The 21,688-nt window shown below is 44.0% G+C and overlaps 1 protein-coding gene across 2 annotated transcripts in view; it reads right to left on the bottom strand.

The window, feature by feature from the left end:
- LOC123997959 (glutamate receptor ionotropic, kainate 2-like) overlaps positions 1-21,688 on the bottom strand; it is a 277,808-nt gene that overhangs the window by 66,525 nt on the left and 189,595 nt on the right. For both annotated transcript variants that reach the window (XM_046302713.1, XM_046302711.1), the window contains exons 12-14: positions 16,350-16,573; positions 8,522-8,640; positions 5,432-5,649 (exon numbers count right to left, since the gene is read on the bottom strand). In XM_046302713.1, coding sequence (XP_046158669.1) covers positions 5,432-5,649; positions 8,522-8,640; positions 16,350-16,573 — 561 coding nt within the window. The remainder of the gene's footprint in view (positions 1-5,431; positions 5,650-8,521; positions 8,641-16,349; positions 16,574-21,688) is intronic.

The raw sequence follows: 21,688 nt of genomic DNA, 5'->3' as shown, positions 1-21,688 counted from the left end.
TACTCTCGGTCTACAGCAATTCTTTAAAACTGGACAACAAAAATATTAATGCCCATGATTTTGGAATGAGATGTTCGACAAGCAGGTGTCCACATACTTTTGGTCATGTAGTGTTTGCAAGGATATAAAATTAACGTGAAAACAACTAATAATGGCAAAAATATTACTCTCGATCTACAGCAATCCTTTAAAACTGGACAACAAAAATATTACTCTCGATCTACAGCAATCCTTTAAAACTGGACAACAAAAATATTACTCTCGATCTACAGCAATCCTTTAAAACTGGACAACAAAAATATTACTCTCGGTCTACAGCAATCCTTTAAAACTGGACAACAAAAATATTACTCTCGATCTACAGTCTGGACAACAAAAATATTACTCTCGATCTACAGTCTGGACAACAAAAATATTACTCTCGATCTACAGCAATCCTTTAAAACTGGACAACAAAAATATTACTCTCGATCTATACAGCAATCCTTTAAAACTGGACAACAAAAATATTACTCTCGATCTATACAGCAATCCTTTAAAACTGGACAACAAAAATATTACTCTCGATCTATACAGCAATCCTTTAAAACTGGACAACAAAAAATATTACTCTCGATCTACAGCAATCCTTTAAAACTGGACAACAAAAATATTACTCTCGATCTATACAGCAATCCTTTAAAACTGGACAACAAAAATATTACTCTCGGTCTACAGCAATCCTTTAAAACTGGACAACAAAAATATTACTCTCGATCTATACAGCAATCCTTTAAAACTGGACAACAAAAATATTACTCTCGGTCTACAGCAATCCTTTAAAACTGGACAACAAAAATATTACTCTCGATCTACAGTCTGGACAACAAAAATATTACTCTCGATCTACAGTCTGGACAACAAAAATATTACTCTCGATCTACAGCAATCCTTTAAAACTGGACAACAAAAAATATGAAAAACTTTGGATGCCTAATAAGTGAAAACAAATTACAAATATGCCAAGATAACTTTATTCCACTACTCAACAATATGAAAGCAGATCTAATTAAATGGGGTAATCTTCACATACATTTTACAGGCACTCCAGCGAAGACATTCTTTAAATAAAGTAAACACGGTCATAAAAATACTTTATATAGGCAAATACATTCATAGAATAAAAAGGAAAGGTTTACATCTTCTTAAGTCGGATGGTGGTTTTAACCTTCCAGACTTGGAATTGTATCAACTCGCTACCCAAGGCTTTTACATGTGACATATAGTTAAATGCACTAAAGAGGGTACATATTGAAGATGCTTTTGCTCATCCCCAAAATTGTTTTACGTGTCTATTTTCAAAGGGTAAAGCTAAGAACATCAACAACTTCATAGTTAAGAATGTTAAAACAACATGGAAAAGAAAATGAAACATATTTTACAAGAACTAATACCACTTACCAAAAAACACAACCTTATGGGACAATCCTTGGATAGTTTTTCAGAATTCACCGATAAATTGTTCCACATGGAAAACTAAAAGGCATAGAAACTGTAAATGACTTTGTAACAGGAAATAAATGTATTTCCATGACAGAATTAAAAAGTTATTTTGGACTGACCAATGTAGTTTCAAATCCATGCAACCTAAAAGTTACATATCACAAAATGTACATTTGAAATATTTTGGACATCAGAGCAACCTTGAAGGATTCTTATTTGAGCCAGAACATGATGTTCATAATGATAGAGAAGACAAAACCTTGCAGGATTCTTATTTGAGCCAGAACATGATGTTCATAATGATAGAGAAGACAAAACCTTGCAGGATTCTTATTTGAGCCAGAACATGATGTTCATAATGATAGAGAAGACAAAACCTTGCAGGATTCTTATTTGAGCCAGAACATGATGTTCATAATGATAGAGAAGACAAAACCTTGCAGGATTCTTATTTGAGCCAGAACATGATGTTCATAATGATAGAGAAGACAAAACCTTGAAGGATTCTTATTTGAGCCAGAACATGATGTTCATAATGATATAGAAGACAAAACCTTGAAGGATTCTTATTTGAGCCAGAACATGATGTTCATAATGATAGAGAAGACAAAACCTTGAAGGATTCTTATTTGAGCCAGAACATGATGTTCATAATGATAGAGAAGACAAAACCTTGAAGGATTCTTATTTGAGCCAGAACATGATGTTCATAATGATAGAGAAGACAAAACCTTGCAGGATTCTTATTTGAGCCAGAACATGATGTTCATAATGATAGAGAAGACAAAACCTTGAAGGATTCTTATTTGAGCCAGAACATGATGTTCATAATGATAGAGAAGACAAAACCTTGAAGGATTCTTATTTGAGCCAGAACATGATGTTCATAATGATAGAGAAGACAAAACCTTGCAGGGAACATATCCAACTGACAATCTCTTAGAAAAAAAGATGAACTATTGGAAAAAAGAACTGATGTTAACATAAGATGGAGGGAAAGATGGAGCATAACTAGCACAATTACAGTTAACAAAAATGTATTCTTAATTCATCATAAACCTATGTAAAGAATTTAAGAGAAGAAATTCACACAAGTACAACGGCCGAGTGATGTAATAAGTGTAAAACGAATAATGACTCAATAATGTAGTTGATGGAGATGGGGGTGTGTGCAAGTGGGTCTGGGTAGGGGTGATGTAGTTGATGGAGATGGGGGTGTGTGCAAGTGGGTCTGGGTAGGGATGATGTAGTTGATGGAGATGGGGGTGTGTGCAAGTGGGTCTGGGTAGGGGTGATGTAGTTGATGGAGATGGGGGTGTGTGCAAGTGGGTCTGGGTAGGGGTGATGTAGTTGATGGAGATGGGGGTGTGTGCAAGTGGGTCTGGGTAGGGGTGATGTAGTTGATGGAGATGGGGGTGTGTGCAAGTGGGTCTGGGTAGGGGTGATGTAGTTGATGGAGATGGGGGTGTGTACAAGTGGGTCTGGGTAGGGGTGATGTAGTTGATGGAGATGGGGGTGTGTGCAAGTGGGTCTGGGTAGGGGTGATGTAGTTGATGGAGATGGGGGTGTGTGCAAGTGGGTCTGGGTAGGGGTGATGTAGTTGATGGAGATGGGGGTGTGTGCAAGTGGGTCTGGGTAGGGGTGATGTAGTTGATGGAGATGGGGGTGTGTGCAAGTGGGTCTGGGTAGGGGTGATGTAGTTGATGGAGATGGGGGTGTGTGCAAGTGGGTCTGGGTAGGGGTGATGTAGTTGATGGAGATGGGGGTGTGTGCAAGTGGGTCTGGGTAGGGGTGATGTAGTTGATGGAGATGGGGGTGTGTGCAAGTGGGTTTGGGTAGGGGTGATGTAGTTGATGGAGATGGGGGTGTGTGCAAGTGGGTCTGGGTAGGGGTGATGTAGTTGATGTACTTCAGTTGGATCCTCTACATCTGTGGATTCAATCCTTCTGATGACCGTGTTGGCAACAAACAAAAATGATTCAAGCAAACCAAAGTATTGTTCAAATCAAATCAACATTTTCACATGCGCCGAATACATTTTACAATATACTGTTGTATTTGGCGCATGTGACAAATATAATTTGATATGAACAATACTTTGCTTTATCATTTTTTAAATTAAAATTGTATTTCTAATTGTTGCAATGGAATGTCAGCATAAGTAACCTTCTTCACCAGAACAGACTGTATGTGCTCCCTTAAAATTATTATATGCATATATTAGCAATTCTGGGAAAAAATATTTTCAGTTTACTATGGGCACGCACTTCCTCCAAAGGGGGCAGTATTGAGGCCTAGTCTTAAGAGGTTAACCTCTTAAGACTAGGCCTCAATACTGCCCCCCATGTTACAGAATGGTAAAAATACTATTTAAAGCTTTGCTATCACCGTACCATATTAGCTACGGTAATGAATTGGTGTGTGTGTGTGTGTGTGTGTGTGTGTGTGTGTGTGTGTGTGTGTGTGTGTGTGTGTGTGTGTGTGTGTGTGTGTGTGTGTGTGTGTGTGTGTGTGTGTGTGTGTGTGTGTGTGTGTGTGTGTGTGTGTGTGTGTGTGTGTGTGTGTGTGTGTGTGTGTGTGTGTGTGTGTGTGTGTGTGCGTGCGTGCGTGCGTGCGTGCGTGCGTGCGCGTGTGTGTGTGTGTGTGTGTGTGTGTGTGTGTGTGTGTGTGTGCATGCGTGCGTGCGTGTGTGTGTGTGTTTGTGTGCACACATATATGTATATCTGTTAAATGACTGAAAACAACAGTTGGCATGTTACGGAATGGTAAAAATACTATTTAAAGCTTTGCTATCACCGTGCCATATTAGCTGCAGTAATGAATTGGTGCGTGCCTGTGTGTGTGTGTGTGTGTGCGTGCGTGCGTGCCTGTGTGTGTTTGCGTGCACACATATGTGTATATCTGTTAAAGAGAGTATGCATGTGTTTTCATGTGTATGTGTCTTTTGAGAATGTGTTCACACACCACACACACACACACAGAGGTGATAAAAATGAAGTGTGAAAATAAAGAAACACCAGAAGCCATACAGATCCATTGCAGCAGTCTGAGAGACAGATTTTCCCTCCATCTGGCATAGAGCTGTCCGTGCATCGCGGCGGTGGGGATACGATACGAGAGACAAACCGTGCAGAATAATCAGAGAGACACAGCAGGGAGATCTTGTGAGAATACTGTAGAATACCCTAAAACACTGCTGGCTTAATAAGATACCCTTGATATGCTGCAGTGATTCCACATGATCAACCACTGAGGAGAGGAGAGGAGAGGAGAGGAGAGGAGAGAGGAGAGAGGAGAGAGGAGAGAGGAGAGGAGAGGAGTGGAGAGGAGAGAGCTGGCGAGAGTGAACACAGAAAGGCTATACTTTATTATAAACCAGGTGGTTTGAGTCCTGAATGCTGATTGGCTGAAAGCCGTGGTATATCGGACATTACACCACGGGCATGACAAGACATTTATTTTTACTGTTATAATCTCCTCTCCTCTCCTGGCCATATACCACACCACTTGGCCGATTTCACAGGCAGCACAAAATACAGCTGTAACCCAACTAATGGTTATACGTTCAAATCTTTATTCCGGAACACTCCATTCTATTGTCATGGGAATTTCTAGCTGTCACAGATTTACTTTGGACTTAACAGATATTTATGGCTTTTCAGTTGATCTAGATTTCTGCAGATTCATCTGAGCTCTTCGACAATTTATTTACCAATGTTTTTGTCTTTTTCCTTACATGTCATTACATCTGAAATGCATTTACAATTGACTCCAAGTATTCTCTAACCATGTGTCCTTTAGTGGTGTAACACTGTATGATTTGGTGGACTGATTGATGTATCCTCGTACAGTAGATGCACAAATACATGGAGTGATTGCTTGATGGCCTGGTTGATAGATGAATAGACTGATAGATGGACAGTATGGCTCCATGCCCTATGTGACCCACCTTGAAGAAGGTCATGGTGGATCCTTCCTCCACCACTCCATACTCTATCCTGGTCTGCTTGGCCAGGTCGTCAGCTGAGTCGATGGGTGACTCCATCCTCTCTACAGTGAGGAAGGCAGCCAGGTTGGCCGTGTAGGAGGAGATGATTATCAGGGTGAAGAACCACCAGATGCCTCCTACGATCCTGGTGGACAGGGCTTTGGGCATTAACTCAGAGCCTGGTCGGGGGCGAGAGGAGAGGAGCAGAGAGAGGGGTCAGCCCCGGCAGGGTCCTGGAGCCAAGAGGAGATACCCAGCAACAACCACCAGTGGACCAGCCAGAGGACCAGGGCCAGCCCAGACCTCGGCATCCTGCCGGGTCACAGACAACACGCACATGCACACACACTCGACGCAGGCACACGCACACACCCCCTGGGCATCTAGGGCGGCAATGCATGTTTGGGCCCGTGATGCGCATCCGACCACATGGTGGCAGTTTGAATCAGGCTTTTACTGTGTGGTCTGGCTGCATATTGTTTTAGCTTTCACTCACACTGGAGCAAACTGTTGATACACCAAAGCTTCTCTTCTTTTGAGGTGCTTCATCTGAAATCACATCTGACTCAAAATGCCTACCTGTAGATGGTTAGTTTCCAGGCTATATACTATTCAGAACTTTTGCCTCTTAGTGTGTTCTTGAGGAGGGGTCTGTGTGAGTGGGTGGAGTGAGGTCTTCCTCTGGGGGCGTTGATTGAGGTCTGACTGGGCAGCAAGAAGATCATTCTCCTCAAGTAGTTCAAGGCAATTTAAAGCTGCGATCTTGCACATTCACTCAAAGGCAGTGAACTGTGGGAAAGATAGGAGGATAAGAACTCCACTTCTCTCCTTAGGTGAGACTCAATCTCCCACTCATCTCACTCTGCCTCTGCAGTGCCTCTTATAACTTTCTCCCAGTCCGGGCAGTGAGCCGTCACTCAGGGAGAAATACAGTGAGAGAGCAGAGACCTGACAGCCTCGTCCAGTAACATCTGAATTCATGCCCAAAGCCCTGTCCACCAGAGAGAGAGAGAGAGAGAGAGAGAGAAAGAGCGAGAGAGAAAGAGAAAGAGAGCGAGAGAGAGAAAGAGCGAGAGAGAGAGAGAGAGAGAGCACTGTGGAGGGGAACAAAGAGAGACACACTGCAGTCAACCCACTCCGCACATCCACCCTCACATCCTCTCCCCCCACTCTCACATGTCTCTTCCCATATCTCTTCTCACTCCCTGATTCTCCTCACCCCACCACCACACCCCCCACCAGCCAGACACACAGTGTAACATGATTCAACAGCCTCACCATCATTACCCAGGATGCCTTGCAGCCCACACCGCTCATTGGTCAAAGCACTCAAATTAGATAAAAAAGACAAACAATATGAAAATAAACTCAGAGAAGACACAGTAGCAAGACACATGACATGACCAGGGAAAACAGAGACAGCTTTGTGTTCAGTGGAACAACACTATCTACCAGCTCAGAGACCTTACCCCGTTGAGGCCATTCAACTCTATGTGACAGACCGACCGCCCAGGAGCGGAGCGCATCAGAGCCAAAGCAACTGAACCTGGTTGGGGCTGACTGTCATGTACCCAAGGTAACGTCATGTCCAAACTGCACATCCCACAGTTTTCTGGGGGCGGGGCCAAGCCGCGGGAGCAGGGGAGCCTCTCTACAGTGTAGGCCAGCGTGGTCGTCATAGAGACGCCATGCAGGCAGGCACAGTGTGCTTCTCTGTCTCAGTCTCGTCCGCTAAAACCCTTCTGCCCTACAGCCACATCTTCTCAACTACAGGACTTAACACCGTTACATTGACAGTTACAATATATTCTACAGCATACTTTACTACATCAGATACCCTGGCAGGCCCTTGACACACTTATGAATACACTCCAGCAAGCTCTAGAATATCCATTACACATTTAATATGGCTTAATATGACAGAAGGTAACATTTCTCATGCCATGATGCATCTTTAACCTGTGCAATATGTAGAATAGCCTAACACTAATACAGAGGGCAAAAACCTACCCAAATGGGTAACATCATTATACCCACCTGCACAAGGTGGATAAGAGTCCCAAGAGTTCTAACCGTAACATTTTGTCAATTTCAATTCGTAATATTTTCTTAAAACTTACTCTTACAAATCACAGTATACACAGTATACAAATAATCACTCAGTCAACTTCATTGAAATGAAGGCTTGCGCGCTAACTCATTGCATGCAACCAGCCATCAACAAGAGCCAGGAAAAAAATGTCAGATTCATATCTGGCCAGAACTTTGCTTAGGAAAGTCATTCCCCTCTATGTTCCATGGTCCAGATCAGATGCAGGGCAGACCCAGGCCGTTTGAACCATGCTGCAGACCTTCCTGTCATCATCGCTACGGTGCCGTAACTAACGCAACTTTCAAGTATGTATTACAAAATGCAACATATCTGGTCTTGGCATGCAGTCTCAGTCGAGATTACAAGTCTAAATGAAATCATTCCATTTCATTTAATGTGATGCCGTACCGCAGTTCCTTTTGTTTTGTTTTGCTTTTCTCAATCTAAAGACGCAGACACTAGTTGAGAAGATATGGCATCGGTTTGGCAGAAGGAAACAAACCAGACTGAGGCAGGCTAAGAGACAGCACACTGTTTTAACTCTCACTCTCTCAACTCTCTCTGCACCTAGCTCTTTACCTTCTGGCACATGGGGGATAGGACTTACCTGTTCTGGAACCTGTGGGGAAGGGAGGCAGGTGGGGTGGGGTTGGGGACAGAGGAAGGGTACAGTCGATGGGAGATAGGAGAGGGTGGGAGATCATGCAGGAACAGGGAGGAAAATGCCTGGCTCTCCTATCCTCATTCACCAATCACGCTCATCATTCCTAATCTCAAGATCCCACCCAGCCAATCCACACCACACTGTGGACAGACGCAACCAAACCAGTCAGTCAGTCTGCTTCCAGCTACATGCACAGAGGCCCCCATGCATGGTCGTGGGCCTGGTTAAGAGCACGTTTGTTCCCCCAGGAAAATAGTGGGCTGTGTGCTAAAGGGGGGCAGGCAGAGGCGTCTACCTTGCTGCATGAGAGCTCCAACTCCGAACCAGAAACTATTTAGCAGGGTGAAATTGTTTTCCACTACATCTGAGTCGGGGTTGCAGGGGTGGGGGTTATACCACTCGTAGGGACTAAACCTGTGGCAATCGACAGAGAACACACACATACACACGTTTATTTGACTTGTGTTCAGCACTAATAGAATAGACAGACAGTGTTACAGACCAGTACTGGTTTGACTTGGCCTACCTGGAGAGATAGGGAAGAGAAACAAAAGTTAGTTAGTCATTGATCACAACAACAAGATGTGATACTTTGGCATCTTGATATTGGGAAAATATTCCACAAATATTGCCCTACAAGGTAACGCTAGAAATGGTTTTTGTAAGCTAATATATTTTAGTTGTTGTTATGACAAATCATCAATTACAGTGTAACATGACGGTTAAATGAACAAAAACTGACAAACAGCAAGATGACGTACATCATCACTTTATATGTCACCCAGGTCTGCTTTGTTATTATCTCTTCAACTGTATCATCTCAACTAGATGACAGATGAAGAATTTAAACAGCCCGTGGGACTGTGGAACGTCTTCTCACCACTTGTCAGCCCAAAACACACTGCTCATGTTGACATGCTCTTATCAAAGGCATTTAATCAATGGGATCTGAAAATAACTTAAATGTCACTTGAGAAAAGCACTAATAATCCTTATAATCTACAGATGGCATTAAAATTCAATACATCAAATAGTTCATGTCTGTCTGCCTGCCTGCCTGCCTGTCTGTCTGTCTGTCTGTCTGTCTGTCTGTCTGTCTGTCTGTCTGTCTGTCTGTCTGTCTGTCTGTCTGTCTGTCTGTCTGTCTGTCTGTCTGTCTGTCTGTCTGTCTGTCTGCCTGTCTGTCTGTCTGTCTGTCTGTCTGTCTGTCTGTCTGTCTGTCTGTCTGTCTGTCTGTCTGTCTGTCTGTCTGTCTGTCTGCCTGCCTGCCTGCCTGCCTGCCTGCCTGCCTGCCTGCCTGTCTGCCTGCCTGTCTGTCTGTCTGTCTGTCTGTCTGTCTGTCTGTCTGTCTGTCTGTCTGTCTGTCTGTCTGTCTGTCTGTCTGTCTGTCTGTCTGTCTGTCTGCCTGTGTGGTACTCACTCCCACTCACTCCACTCTGCTCCAACTTCAGATCAGCTCACTCCTTAAGCAAAGAGATTTCCCATTTATTCACGTTAAATAAAAGTGACATTACATTAGTAAAGGTTGATTGGGCTACAATTAAGCATCTCGACCCCATTTGGTTGTGCTGTAGTTGTGGAATCGTAGGAGCAATATCTTAAGCCAGGCCTCTTTTTTCCCTGGTTGAAGTATATGACTAATCAAATTGAATAGTCGATGGATGTGTTCTGTGGACTTGACTCTCTAGAAACTTTTAAATTACAAAAAACAATTTGATGTTGTAGAGAAACAATTAAACAGTAGACAATCCAGCATGGCTACTTGTCAGGTTAGTATATCATTTGTTTTTGGGGTGGCTTAGATATAAAGTTATATATTGGTGACAGCTATATATTGTTATACATTGGTGATAGCATTAAGACATTATCATTAATAATATGACAGCATCAGAACATGCACCAATGTCATGAATAATGGGCTTGGCCATTATAATGTGTTTAGTGCAAGCTCCCTATCCCCCATGTCACACTCAAGGGGGTATTCTAGTCCAGCTCCAAGGCCACTGAACGTCCTTTAGATCCCACCATTCCTTGGCCCTAAATCAATCTGTCTACTCAATTTGCCCCAGATTTGCTTGCTTGTCAGTTTGCAATTCCAAATTGAGTTCATGTGAACTGTGACCTTGGCAAGACGTATGTGACTAGTGACTGGTGCCCCCGGCTGGACCCCCTTAGTGGAGATCTCTCTGAGCAAAGCCAATTACCACACGCCAGGAACACGGATGAGAACACGGATGAGCCAGCTTGTCATCCTACATCCGTAGCTGGCCTGAGGAGAGGGTGGGGTAAGAGGCGGGAGTTACCTCACCGCGGTGGGAATACTAAAACATTCCTGTCACCGTACGCCGAGAACCACTAGCAGCAGCTTAACCTGCCACTGAAGGTGGAGCTGCCCGTCCGCTCTGCCAGCCCCATCCCATTCAGTTAGCTGTCACTTTGATCCAATTACAACGCCCTTACGTTATCTCAGGTCATCAGAGCCACAGAGGGAGAAACTTTGAGTAAGGTCACCGCTGAGCGGAGAGAGAGGAAGGAGAGAGAGAGAGAGAGAGAGAAGGGGGAGAGAGAGAGAGAGATAACCACAGACAGACGGGCGGGAGGATGGAGGGCAGACAGGCAAGAAGGGAACTCAGCAGCAGAGAAGAAACAATGGCAGGCTTTTATCTTTTTATAAGGTCATCCTGCAGAAAACTCAACAGATGATACGCCTGATAACACCAATGTTAGGGGAGAAGAATGAACACAGAGAGAGCGCTAGAAAGGGGCTGTTGCAGGTCTAGTCTCTTCAATTCTAAATGACTGGGGAAAAGACAAGGCTATATATCTCTATAGGCTTTATATGAACCTTCCAAGCAATCAACAGCGTTCGAATGGGGCTGTTGCCGTATTCCATACAGCTTGAAAAAATACATTTATATATGTCTGTCTATACACAAACCTCAATCAAATGCTGTTGTTTGCTTCTCTTTCCAGGATGATCAAAAAAATCTATATCTGTATTATAGCATTGAGAGGCCGACAAAACTGTTTTACATAGGGCTTTTGAGAGCACACTGAGACTCATTGTAGTAATGGAGGAGAAATGCAGAAGAGTCTAATTGAAATTCCATTACATCCGTTCCCCCTTCTACAAATGTAGAATAAGGGATGGGAAATGTGCCTGCTTTATGAGCATGTTGTAACATGTTGCAGTTAAGGGTATTAGACTATGTATTGAACATATGCTGTACTCTGTTTCACAGTAACACAAACGAAGGAGAGACTGTGTAATATTGAGGCAGTCTTCTTTCCACCAAGCATGTGACAACAAGATGTAACAATAGTAGGAGACCACATAATTAAAAGATTGGCCGACAGAAAGAGAGAGAATCCTGCATAAATTTGAGGATAAATTGTTGACGATAAGAGAGCTCATTCGCTCCTCTGCAGGTTTTTATCTTTTTTAAATTCATTTGATAAGGAGGAGGCAGGAAATGAGATTCCCCAAACTGTAACAAGGCGATAATGCACAGAGATGGTGTGGAGGTCGTGGGATGTACGATAGAGACCGTTTCACATGTTTCATTTCATCACCTACGTAACAAAGGAAGAAGGAACAGCGTAGGAAAGATATTAGAGGAAAAACAACAACAACACCTACCACAAGCAACAACAACAGCTGGTGATATGAGAAGGGTAACTTATTAAATCATGTAAATAGAGTAATGTCGTGGTTTTCCCACGGTATCCTACAGTGTTTCTAAATATGGCATGTAGATCAGTTTACCTAGGGGGAGCCTAAACCAGTCCTTATAATGTCACCATACAGTGGGACAACGTGGTGCCAGGTTACTCACACCAACACAACATACTAAACCACCTCACGGGCATTACATGTAGATCAGTTTACCTAGGGGAGCCTAAACCAGTCCTTATAATGTCACCATACAGCATTCACACCAACACAACATACTAAACCACCTCACGGGCATTACATGTAGATCAGTTTGCCTAGGGGGAGCCTAAACCAGTCCTTATAATGTCACCATACAGCATTCACACACACACACACGTAGTAGCATAAACCCCCCCACACATACAAAACACACACACACACAAGCATACATAGATAAAATGTGTACACACACATATATATGTACAGTTAGCTTAGTTACCTTACCAGAGAACGACTGGGGTCTGTACACTGTACAGGACATGCATGCTACCGAAGCCCTACCATGCCTAGTGTCTAAAGGGAGAATCAAACAGGGTGAAAGATATATTTGAACACTTACCCAACAGCACTTACTTACTGTGATCATCTAAAAAGATAGGTGCATATTCTGAACCAACTTAGATGCCAGTTGCAGCGTTTTATTCCCTTGTGTGATCATATCGCCAGTAACATTGAAAACACACGTGTATTAACTGTAAAACTGTTGAGTATACAACTCAAAGAGTTACGTTCCACCACAGGTTTTAGAGTTAACATCAACTTTTCTTTGTCTTCTTCTCCAGCGTGCCTCAAACGCCGGCCCTAGTCAGGTGAGAGCAACCAGATCAAGGGGAGAGATACAAGACCATGGTGCTTGTCTATGGAGCAGCAAGAGGAACTGCCCCTCTCTACTTTCAGGCTCTAATCAAACCCTACACCCCAACCTGAGTACTCTGTTCTCCCCCCCCCACACACACACCAAAAAGCATTTTGTGAACTAACACTGGCACTTACATTTTTCCCACTTACTAGCTCTGACTTTGCTACTTTATTGAATAAAAGCATACGTACTATCACTGTGATATGTAGTTGTCCCACCTAGCTATCTTAAGATGAACACAATAACTGGAAGCCGCTCTGCTAAATTACTAAAATGTACATGTGAAAATGTCAAACTCTGCACTACTTTCCCATACCTGAGAACTAAGCCTGAACAAAGCAAACAAAAGATACACTACTACCCACATAAAAACACACTTTGCTTAGCATTACACCATCCACAATACCATTGCTCTTGTTTCAATAATAATATCCAGCCTCTAAGGTCAAGATGAAAATATAAGAACGAAATGTACTACTATTGGTCATAAATCATACTAACCAGTATGGTATCCATCAAAATGAAATATCAACACAAACCAGTTAATCACATGTAAATCAAAATTACATTTAAATCTTCTTCACTACATCATGATTGAATATTTCTCTCTGTAAAAGTTCTGCTAAAGTTCCTGCAGGACTGGCCCTATTCTCCACCAGTGGACCAGTGACTGTGACTGAAATGGCACCCTATTCCCTATATAATGCACTTCTGTTGACCAAAGCCCAGTGGGCCCAGACCAAAAGTAGTGCATCATATAGGAACTATGGTGCCATTTCAGACACAGCCAGTTATTAGGTATCAGAGGGCTATGCTGACTCAACGTGTGCACAAGGTCAGATGCTGATAACTAGCCAACCAACTAATCCTGATAGAGTTTGACAACACACACACACACACGCTTACCTCAAGTTCTAATACATAACAGCTGACCTCAAGAACTAACACACACCAGCTGACCTCAAGATCTAACACACACCAGCTGACCTCAAGATCTAACACACACCAGCTGACCTCAAGCTCTAAGAAACACCAGCTGACCTCAAGCTCTAAGAAACACCAGCTGACCTCAAGATCTAACACACACCAGCTGACCTCAAGATCTAAGAAACACCAGCTGACCTCAAGATCTAACACACACCAGCTGACCTCAAGATCTAACACACACCAGCTGACCTCAAGATCTAACACACACCAGCTGACCTCAAGCTCTAAGAAACACCAGCTGACCTCAAGCTCTAAGAAACACCAGCTGACCTCAAGATCTAACACACACCAGCTGACCTCAAGATCTAACACACACCAGCTGACCTCAAGATCTAACACACACCAGCTGACCTCAAGATCTAACACACACCAGCTGACCTCAAGATCTAACACACACCAGCTGACCTCAAGCTCTAACACACACCAGCTGACCTCAATAGCTAACACACACCAGCTGACTTCAAGATCTAACAGACACAAGCTGACCTGAAGATCTAACACACACCAGCTGACCTCAAGATCTAACACACACCAGCTGACCTCAAGATCTAACACACACCAGCTGACCTCAAGATCTAACACACACCAGCTGACCTCAAGATCTAACACACACCAGCTGACCTCAAGATCTAACACACACCAGCTGACCTCAAGATCTAACACACACCAGCTGACCTCAAGATCTAACACACACCAGCTGACCTCAAGCTCTAACACACACCAGCTGACCTCAAGATCTAACACACACCAGCTGACCTCAAGATCTAACACACACCAGCTGACCTCAAGATCTAAGAAACACCAGCTGACCTCAAGCTCTAACACACACCAGCTGACCTCAAGCTCTAACACACACCAGCTGACCTCAATATCTAACACACACCAGCTGACCTCGAGATCTAACACACACCAGCTGACCTCAAGATCTATCATAAAAGCCTTACTCCTCATACCCTCTCTTCGCTTCTCCAATAATCCTACAAAAACCCAGACTCTCTCTATACTGGGCAAACGAGTAATCAACCTTATAAATGATCAAGCTTTTTCAATTGTCAGCCACCTCTGTCCTTTTTTAAAGTCACTGTCATAACTAGCAGGTTCTTACTGTGCTGATATGATTCCTATGTAGATTCTATCACTTGGTATGTTTGAGGCAAGGTGGAGAAAAACACAGAAAAGAAAAGACAGTAGTGACTTTGAGACACTGGAGACAACAGGGAAAAGGGGGGCAGCAGCCATTCACACCAACGAGCACACAAAACACACACACACACACACACACACACACACACACACACACACACACACACACACACACACACACACACACACACACACACACACACACACACACACACACACACACACACACACACACACACACACACACACACACACCACTCAAATGTTTGGACACACCTACTGATTCAAGGGCTTTTCTTTATTTTATATCTATAGATATGATGGAGTGCTGCATCATATGACCTGGCCTCCACAAGCACCCAACCTCAACCCAATTGAGATGGTTTGGGATGAGTTACACCGCAGAGTGAAGGAAAAGCAACCAACAAGTGCTTAGCATATGTTGGAAAAGCATTCCAGGTGAAGCTGGTTGAGAGAATGCCATGAGTGTGCAACGCTATCATCAAGGAAAAGGGTGGCTACTTTAAAGAATCTCAATTATAACTATATTTTTGATTTGTTTAACACTTTTTTTGTGGTTACTACATGATTCCATGTGTTATATCATAGTTTTTATGTCTTCAAGATGTAGAAAATAGTCAAAAATAAAGAAAAACACTGGAATGAGTAGGTGAGTCAAAACTTTTGACTGGTACTGTACATACACACATACCGCATACACACAGTCCTGAAAGGTCTGGTTTAACATCTCTGATCATAATGTTTGTGATTGTGTGCATTATCTCCTGAGCAGCAGATAGTTGTGGAAACACAGAGACTTCCCAGGAATCACTTAACAGCAGCTGCCTACCTGCCTCTCGAGAGCAGCCTGCCAATAGGGAACACTCAGCCCTTCCTCCATTATACTGGGAGAGAAGGCTGAAAGGGAACCATAGGGAACTGTCTTTGTGTGCTGGAACATTACTTTCCTCAGCTATGTATATAGACTTTTAGCTATATAGACTTTTATCTGTGTACCTTCTTCTTCAAAGTTGGTTGCATTATTAAAAGTTTGAGTGAATGTGTTTCTGAAATGTTCAGTATGAGGCTAGCTATAAAGTCTGTGTCATCTGAGTGAGTAGGTATTGGTAGCAGGTAGTGAGCAGATATTGTCCACCTAGTTTTAAGATCGTAACATAATCACCGAGAGACTATCTTGTTAGACAGATGGGGCAAGGTTAAATAATTAAGACGTTAGCATATAATAGTATGTGAATGAATTAGCAGTGATTTAGTTTTAGGCTGGGTTTCTGTACAACACTTTGTGACATCAGCTGATGTAAGAAGGGCTTTATAAATACATTTGATTGATTGATTGATTGATTGATTGATTGATTGATTGATTGATTGATTGATTGATTACTGGAACTGACATGTTACCTGGCTATGACAAACAGCACACAACTGACACCCAAGTAAGCCAGCAGAATATACATCCAGATATCGGGTGAGAGGGGGTTGAGAAAGGAGAAGACCCCAGGGTTGGTTCCGTTGGGCTTGCGGTAGAGGATACTTATCCCCAGTGTCATGAAGGGCTTGGAGAAGTCGATGACCTTCTCCCTCACGTAGGTGATGGCCAGGGGTGCCACTGCCAGATCAGCTTTCTGTCAACAGACAACATAAAAGGAAGAAGGATAGGCTGTTAAGTCAGAGACGCAGGAAGCATTTAGAGCCAATCAAATTAAGAAAACAGTGCCTTTACACATCACAGAGTCCGTCCCACGGCACTTAGGAGGAAATTTAGAGCCCTTCTAGCTCTTGCTCTCGCTCTTTCCCTCTCTCTCTCTGTCTGTCTGTCTCTCTCCCTGCCTCTCCCCCTCTCCCGCTCGCTCCTCCACACACACTCTCTCCCTCACATACCCCCCTCCCCTTTTATACAGTGGGACAAAAAAGTATTTAGTCAGCCACCAATTGTGCAAGTTCTCCCACTTAAAAAGATGAAAAATTAGGGGGAAAATCCAGGAAATCACATTGTAGGATTTTTAATGAATTTATTTGCAAATTTTGGTGGAAAACAAGTATTTGGTCACCCACAAACAAGCAAGATTTCTGGCTCTCACAGACCTGTAACTTATTCTTTAAGAGGCTCCGCTGTCCTCCACTCGTTACCTGTATTAATGGCACCTGTTTGAACTTGTTATCAGTATAAAAGACACCTGTCCACAACCTCAAACAGTCACACTCCAAACTCCACTATGGCCAAGACCAAAGAGCTGTCAAAGGACACCAGAAACAAAATTGTAGGCCTGCACCAGGCTGGGAAGACTGAATCTGCAATAGGTAAGCAGCTTGGTTTGAAGAAATCAACTGTGGGAGCAATTATTAGGAAATGGAAGACATACAAGACCACTGATAATCTCCCTCGATCTGGGGCTCCACGCAAGATCTCACGCCGTGGGGTCAAAATGATCACAAGAACAGTGAGCAAAAATCCCAGAACCACACGGGGGGACCTAGTGAATGATCTGCAGAGAGTTGGGACCAAAGTAACAAAGCCTACCATCAGTAACACACTACGCCGCCTGGGACTCAAATCCTGCAGTTCCAGACGTGTCCCCCTGCTTAAGCCAGTTCATGTCCAGGCCCATCTGAAGTTTGCTAGAGAACATTTGGATGATCCAGAAGAAGATTGGGAGAATGTCATATGGTCAGATGAAACCAAAATATAACTTTTTGGTAAAAACTCAACTCGTCGTGTTTGGAGGACAAAGAATTCTGAGTTGCATCCAAAGAACACCATACCTACTGTGAAGCATGGGGGTGGAAACATCATGCTTTGGGCTGTTTTTCTGCAAAGGGTCCAGGACGACTGATCCGTGTAAAGGAAAGAATGAATTGGGCCATGTATGGCAAGATTTTGAGTGAAAACCTCCTTCCATCAGCAAGGGCATTGAAGATGAAACGTGGCTGGGTCTTTCAGCATGACAATGATCCCAAACACACTGCCCGGGCAACGAAGGAGTGTCTTCGTAAGAAGCATTTCAAGGTCCTGGAGTGGCCTAGCCAGTCTCCAGATCTCAACCCCATAGAAAATCTTTGGAGGGAGTTGAAAGTCCATGTTGCCCAGCAACAGCCCCAAAACATCACTGCTTTAGAGGAGATCTGCATGGAGGGAATGGGACAAAATACCAGCAACAGTGTGTGAAAACCTTGTGAAGACTTACAGAAAACGTTTGACCTCTGTCATTGCCAACAAATGGTATATCAAAAAGTATTGAGATAAACTTTTGTTATTGACCAAATACTTATTTTCCACCATAATTTGCAAATAAATTCATTAAAAATCCTACAATGTGATTTTCTAGATTTTTTTTCTCTCATTTTGTCTGTCATAGTTGAAGTGTACCTATGATGAAAATTACAGGCCTCTCATCTTTTTAAGTGGAGAACTTGCACAATTGGTGGCTGACTAAATACTTTTTTTGCCCCACTGTATTTCTATCCCTCCATTTCACATACATCCTTTCCTTGTCTGACGTTGAACCTAAACTAAGGCAACCCCCCCTCCCCATTTACACCCCCACCCCCTTTCGAGGATGGATGGTCCTATCAACCACAGCCACTGGGGCAGAGGAGTGTCAGGGTGGAGGAGGGAGGGCGAGAGCGATGGAAGAAGTAGTTCCCAGAAAACAAGATAATGTTCAACCAATCGCCATACTCATAAGAACACAGACATCTACATGTTATATTGTGTCTCTGATCTGAGAGAATCATATTTAGTTGTTATTTCATAACAACCCTATTTCTTCACAGCACTGAATCAGGGGTTCTTCTTTTTTATCTACATTCTTCCACAGCCTCATCACTCATATTCCATCCATACGTATCCCTCCGCCATGGCTCGGGGTGCGAGTCCTTCTTCATGTTAATACAGTATGTTGAGCTTGACCTTTCAACTGGGCCAAAGTCACATCCGAAACATCCCAACCAATCCGGTCTCTCTAAGTGAGGTTAAACCTGTGTGGTTGAACCTATGTGATTGATCAATCGGCGGCTCCATTGTGACACAGGTACATGCTAAACACTCACAGCAAGGTCAGCAACATAATTTCACAATAAAATATCCTGTTTGTACCCAACAAGGTTGTCATACATCAATCTAGATTGAATGAGGTGGTTTGGTCCCAGCCACTATAATGTCTTTATCTGTTCCATGTCATTTAAGGCCAAGTGAGACACAATAGGATTAAGTCGCAATGCGATTTAGATCACTTAATGTAGCTCATGTCTAGGTCATATGTCAACTGAATGTATCCAGGTGCATCTACAGTTCTCTAGTTCTATGACTCGAAGCATTAGTCAGAGGACACCAGTGATTTCCTTCAACTCCATTTGATTGGATATGTTCAGCTTCTTCAGCTCAATTCACCATGTCCTGGTGAGCCGAGCGAGTGTAGACTCCTGTGAAGGGTTGTCCAGGCCAATTACTGTCTGTTTTGTCCACCACAGATCCTGTCTGCCTACAGTATATATAAGTCCCAAATGCCGCCCTATTCCCTATACAGTGCACTACGTTAGAGTTCTGGTCAAACGTAGTGCACTACAGCATGTAGGGAAATAGGGTGCCATTTGTGATGCACACTTTGCTGTCTAGAGGTGGGTATACATCTACATAACGGCCAACACTCCAATAACCTCGCAGGAATAGGGCCCTGGGTGTGTCAAATCTCTGGGATCTCTCTCCCTCCAGCCTCCGCATGATCAAAACAAACATGGCCGTTGGTCCAGTGTACCACAGTTGAGGGAGATGCAGTGTTATTTAATGGGGTCAGATATTGAGCATTGGCTGCGGCGAGCCTGTTATTTTTCTGCCTGCCTGTGCACAGCTTATACTATCTGGGTCTTACTTTGTCAAACTTAATGATATAGTCCGTGGGCAGTGTGTGTGTGTGTGTGTATGTGTGTGTGAGTGTATGTTTTAATAAGCTCTACAGGGGAAACGAGTCAAGCCAGAATCCATGCTGTACACCCGGTCAGGAACGAGTATAGGAGCTGATGTCTCTCTCTCTCTCTGTCTCTCTGTCTATACATCTACCTCTACCTCTCTACCTCTCTACCTCTCTACCTCTCTACCTCTCTACCGCTCTACCTCTCTACCGCTCTAACTCTCTACCTCTCTACCTCTCTACCTCTCTACCGCTCTACCGCTCTACCGCTCTACCTCTCTACCGCTCTACCGCTCTACCTCTCTACCTCTCTACCTCTCTACCTCTCTACCTCTCTACCTCTATACCGCTCTACCTCTCTACCGCTCTATACCTCTCTACCGCTCTATACCTCTCTACCTCTCTACCGCTCCACCTCTCTACCTCTCTACCTTTCTACCTCTCTACCTCTCTACCTTTCTACCTCTCTACCTCTCTACCTTTCTACCTCTCTACCGCTCTATACCTCTCTACCGCTCTATACCTCTCTACCGCTCTATACCGCTCTACCTCTCTACCGGTCTATACCTCTCTACCTTTCTACCTCTCTACCGCTCTGCCTCTCTACCGCTCTACTGCTCTATACCTCTCTACCTCTCTACCTCTCTACCGCTCCACCTCTCTACCTCTCTACCTCTCTCACCTCTCTCACCTCTCTCACCTCTCTACCTCTCTACCGCTATACCTCTCTACCGCTATACCTCTCTACCTCTCGACCGCTCTACAGCTATACCTCTCTACCACTCTACCGTTCAAACTCTACCGCTCTACCTCTCTACCTCTCTCACCTCTCTACCTCTCTCACCTCTCTACCGCTCAACCTCTCTACCTATCTCACCTCTCTACCTATCTCACCTCTCTACCGCTCTACCTCTCTACCTCTCTACCTATCTCACCTCTCTACCGCTCCACCTCTCCTATCTCACCTCTCTACCTCCACCTCTACCTCTCTACCTCTCTACCTCTCTACCTCTCTCACCTCTCTACCTCTCTACCGCTCTACCTATCTCACCTCTACTCCACCTCTCTACCTCTCTCACCTCTCTACCTCTCTACCTCTCTACCTCTCTACCGCTCTACCTCTCTACCTCTCTACCTCTCTACCTCTCTACCTCTCTACCTCTCTACCTCTCTACCTCTCTACCTCTATACCTCTATACCGCTCTACCTCTCTACCTCTCTATACCTCTCTACCGCTCTATACCTCTCTACCTCTCTACCGCTCCACCTCTCTACCTCTCTACCTTTCTACCTCTCTACCTTTCTCTACCTTTCTACCTCTCTACCTCTCTACCTTTCTACCTCTCTACCGCTCTATACCTCTCTACCGCTCTATACTTTCTACCTCTACCTCTCTACCACTCTACCTCTCTACCTCTATACCTCTCTACCTTTCTCACCTCTCTACCGCTCTGCCTCTCTACCTATCTCTACTGCTCTACCACCTCTCTACCTCTCTACCTCTCTACCGCTCCACCTCTCTACCTCTCTACCTCTCTCCCTCTCTCACCTCTCTCACCTCTCTACCTCTCTACCGCTATACCTCTCTACCTCTCTACCTCTCTACCTCTCTACCGCTCTACCGCTCTACCTCTCTACCACTCTACCGTTCAAACTCTACCTCTCTACCTCTCTACCTCTCTCACCTCTCTACCTCTCTCACCTCTCTACCGCTCAACCTCTCTACCTCACCTCTCTACCTCTCTACCTCTCTCACCTCTCTACCTATCTCACCTCTCTACCTATCTCACCTCTCTACCGCTCCACCTCTCTACCGCTCCACCTCTCTACCTT

This window comes from Oncorhynchus gorbuscha, linkage group LG15 (assembly GCF_021184085.1).
Source record: "Oncorhynchus gorbuscha isolate QuinsamMale2020 ecotype Even-year linkage group LG15, OgorEven_v1.0, whole genome shotgun sequence".
Lineage (NCBI taxonomy): Eukaryota > Metazoa > Chordata > Actinopteri > Salmoniformes > Salmonidae > Oncorhynchus > Oncorhynchus gorbuscha.
The sequence above is the reverse complement of the archived record's forward strand: the minus strand, read 5'-3'. Positions and strand labels throughout refer to the sequence as shown.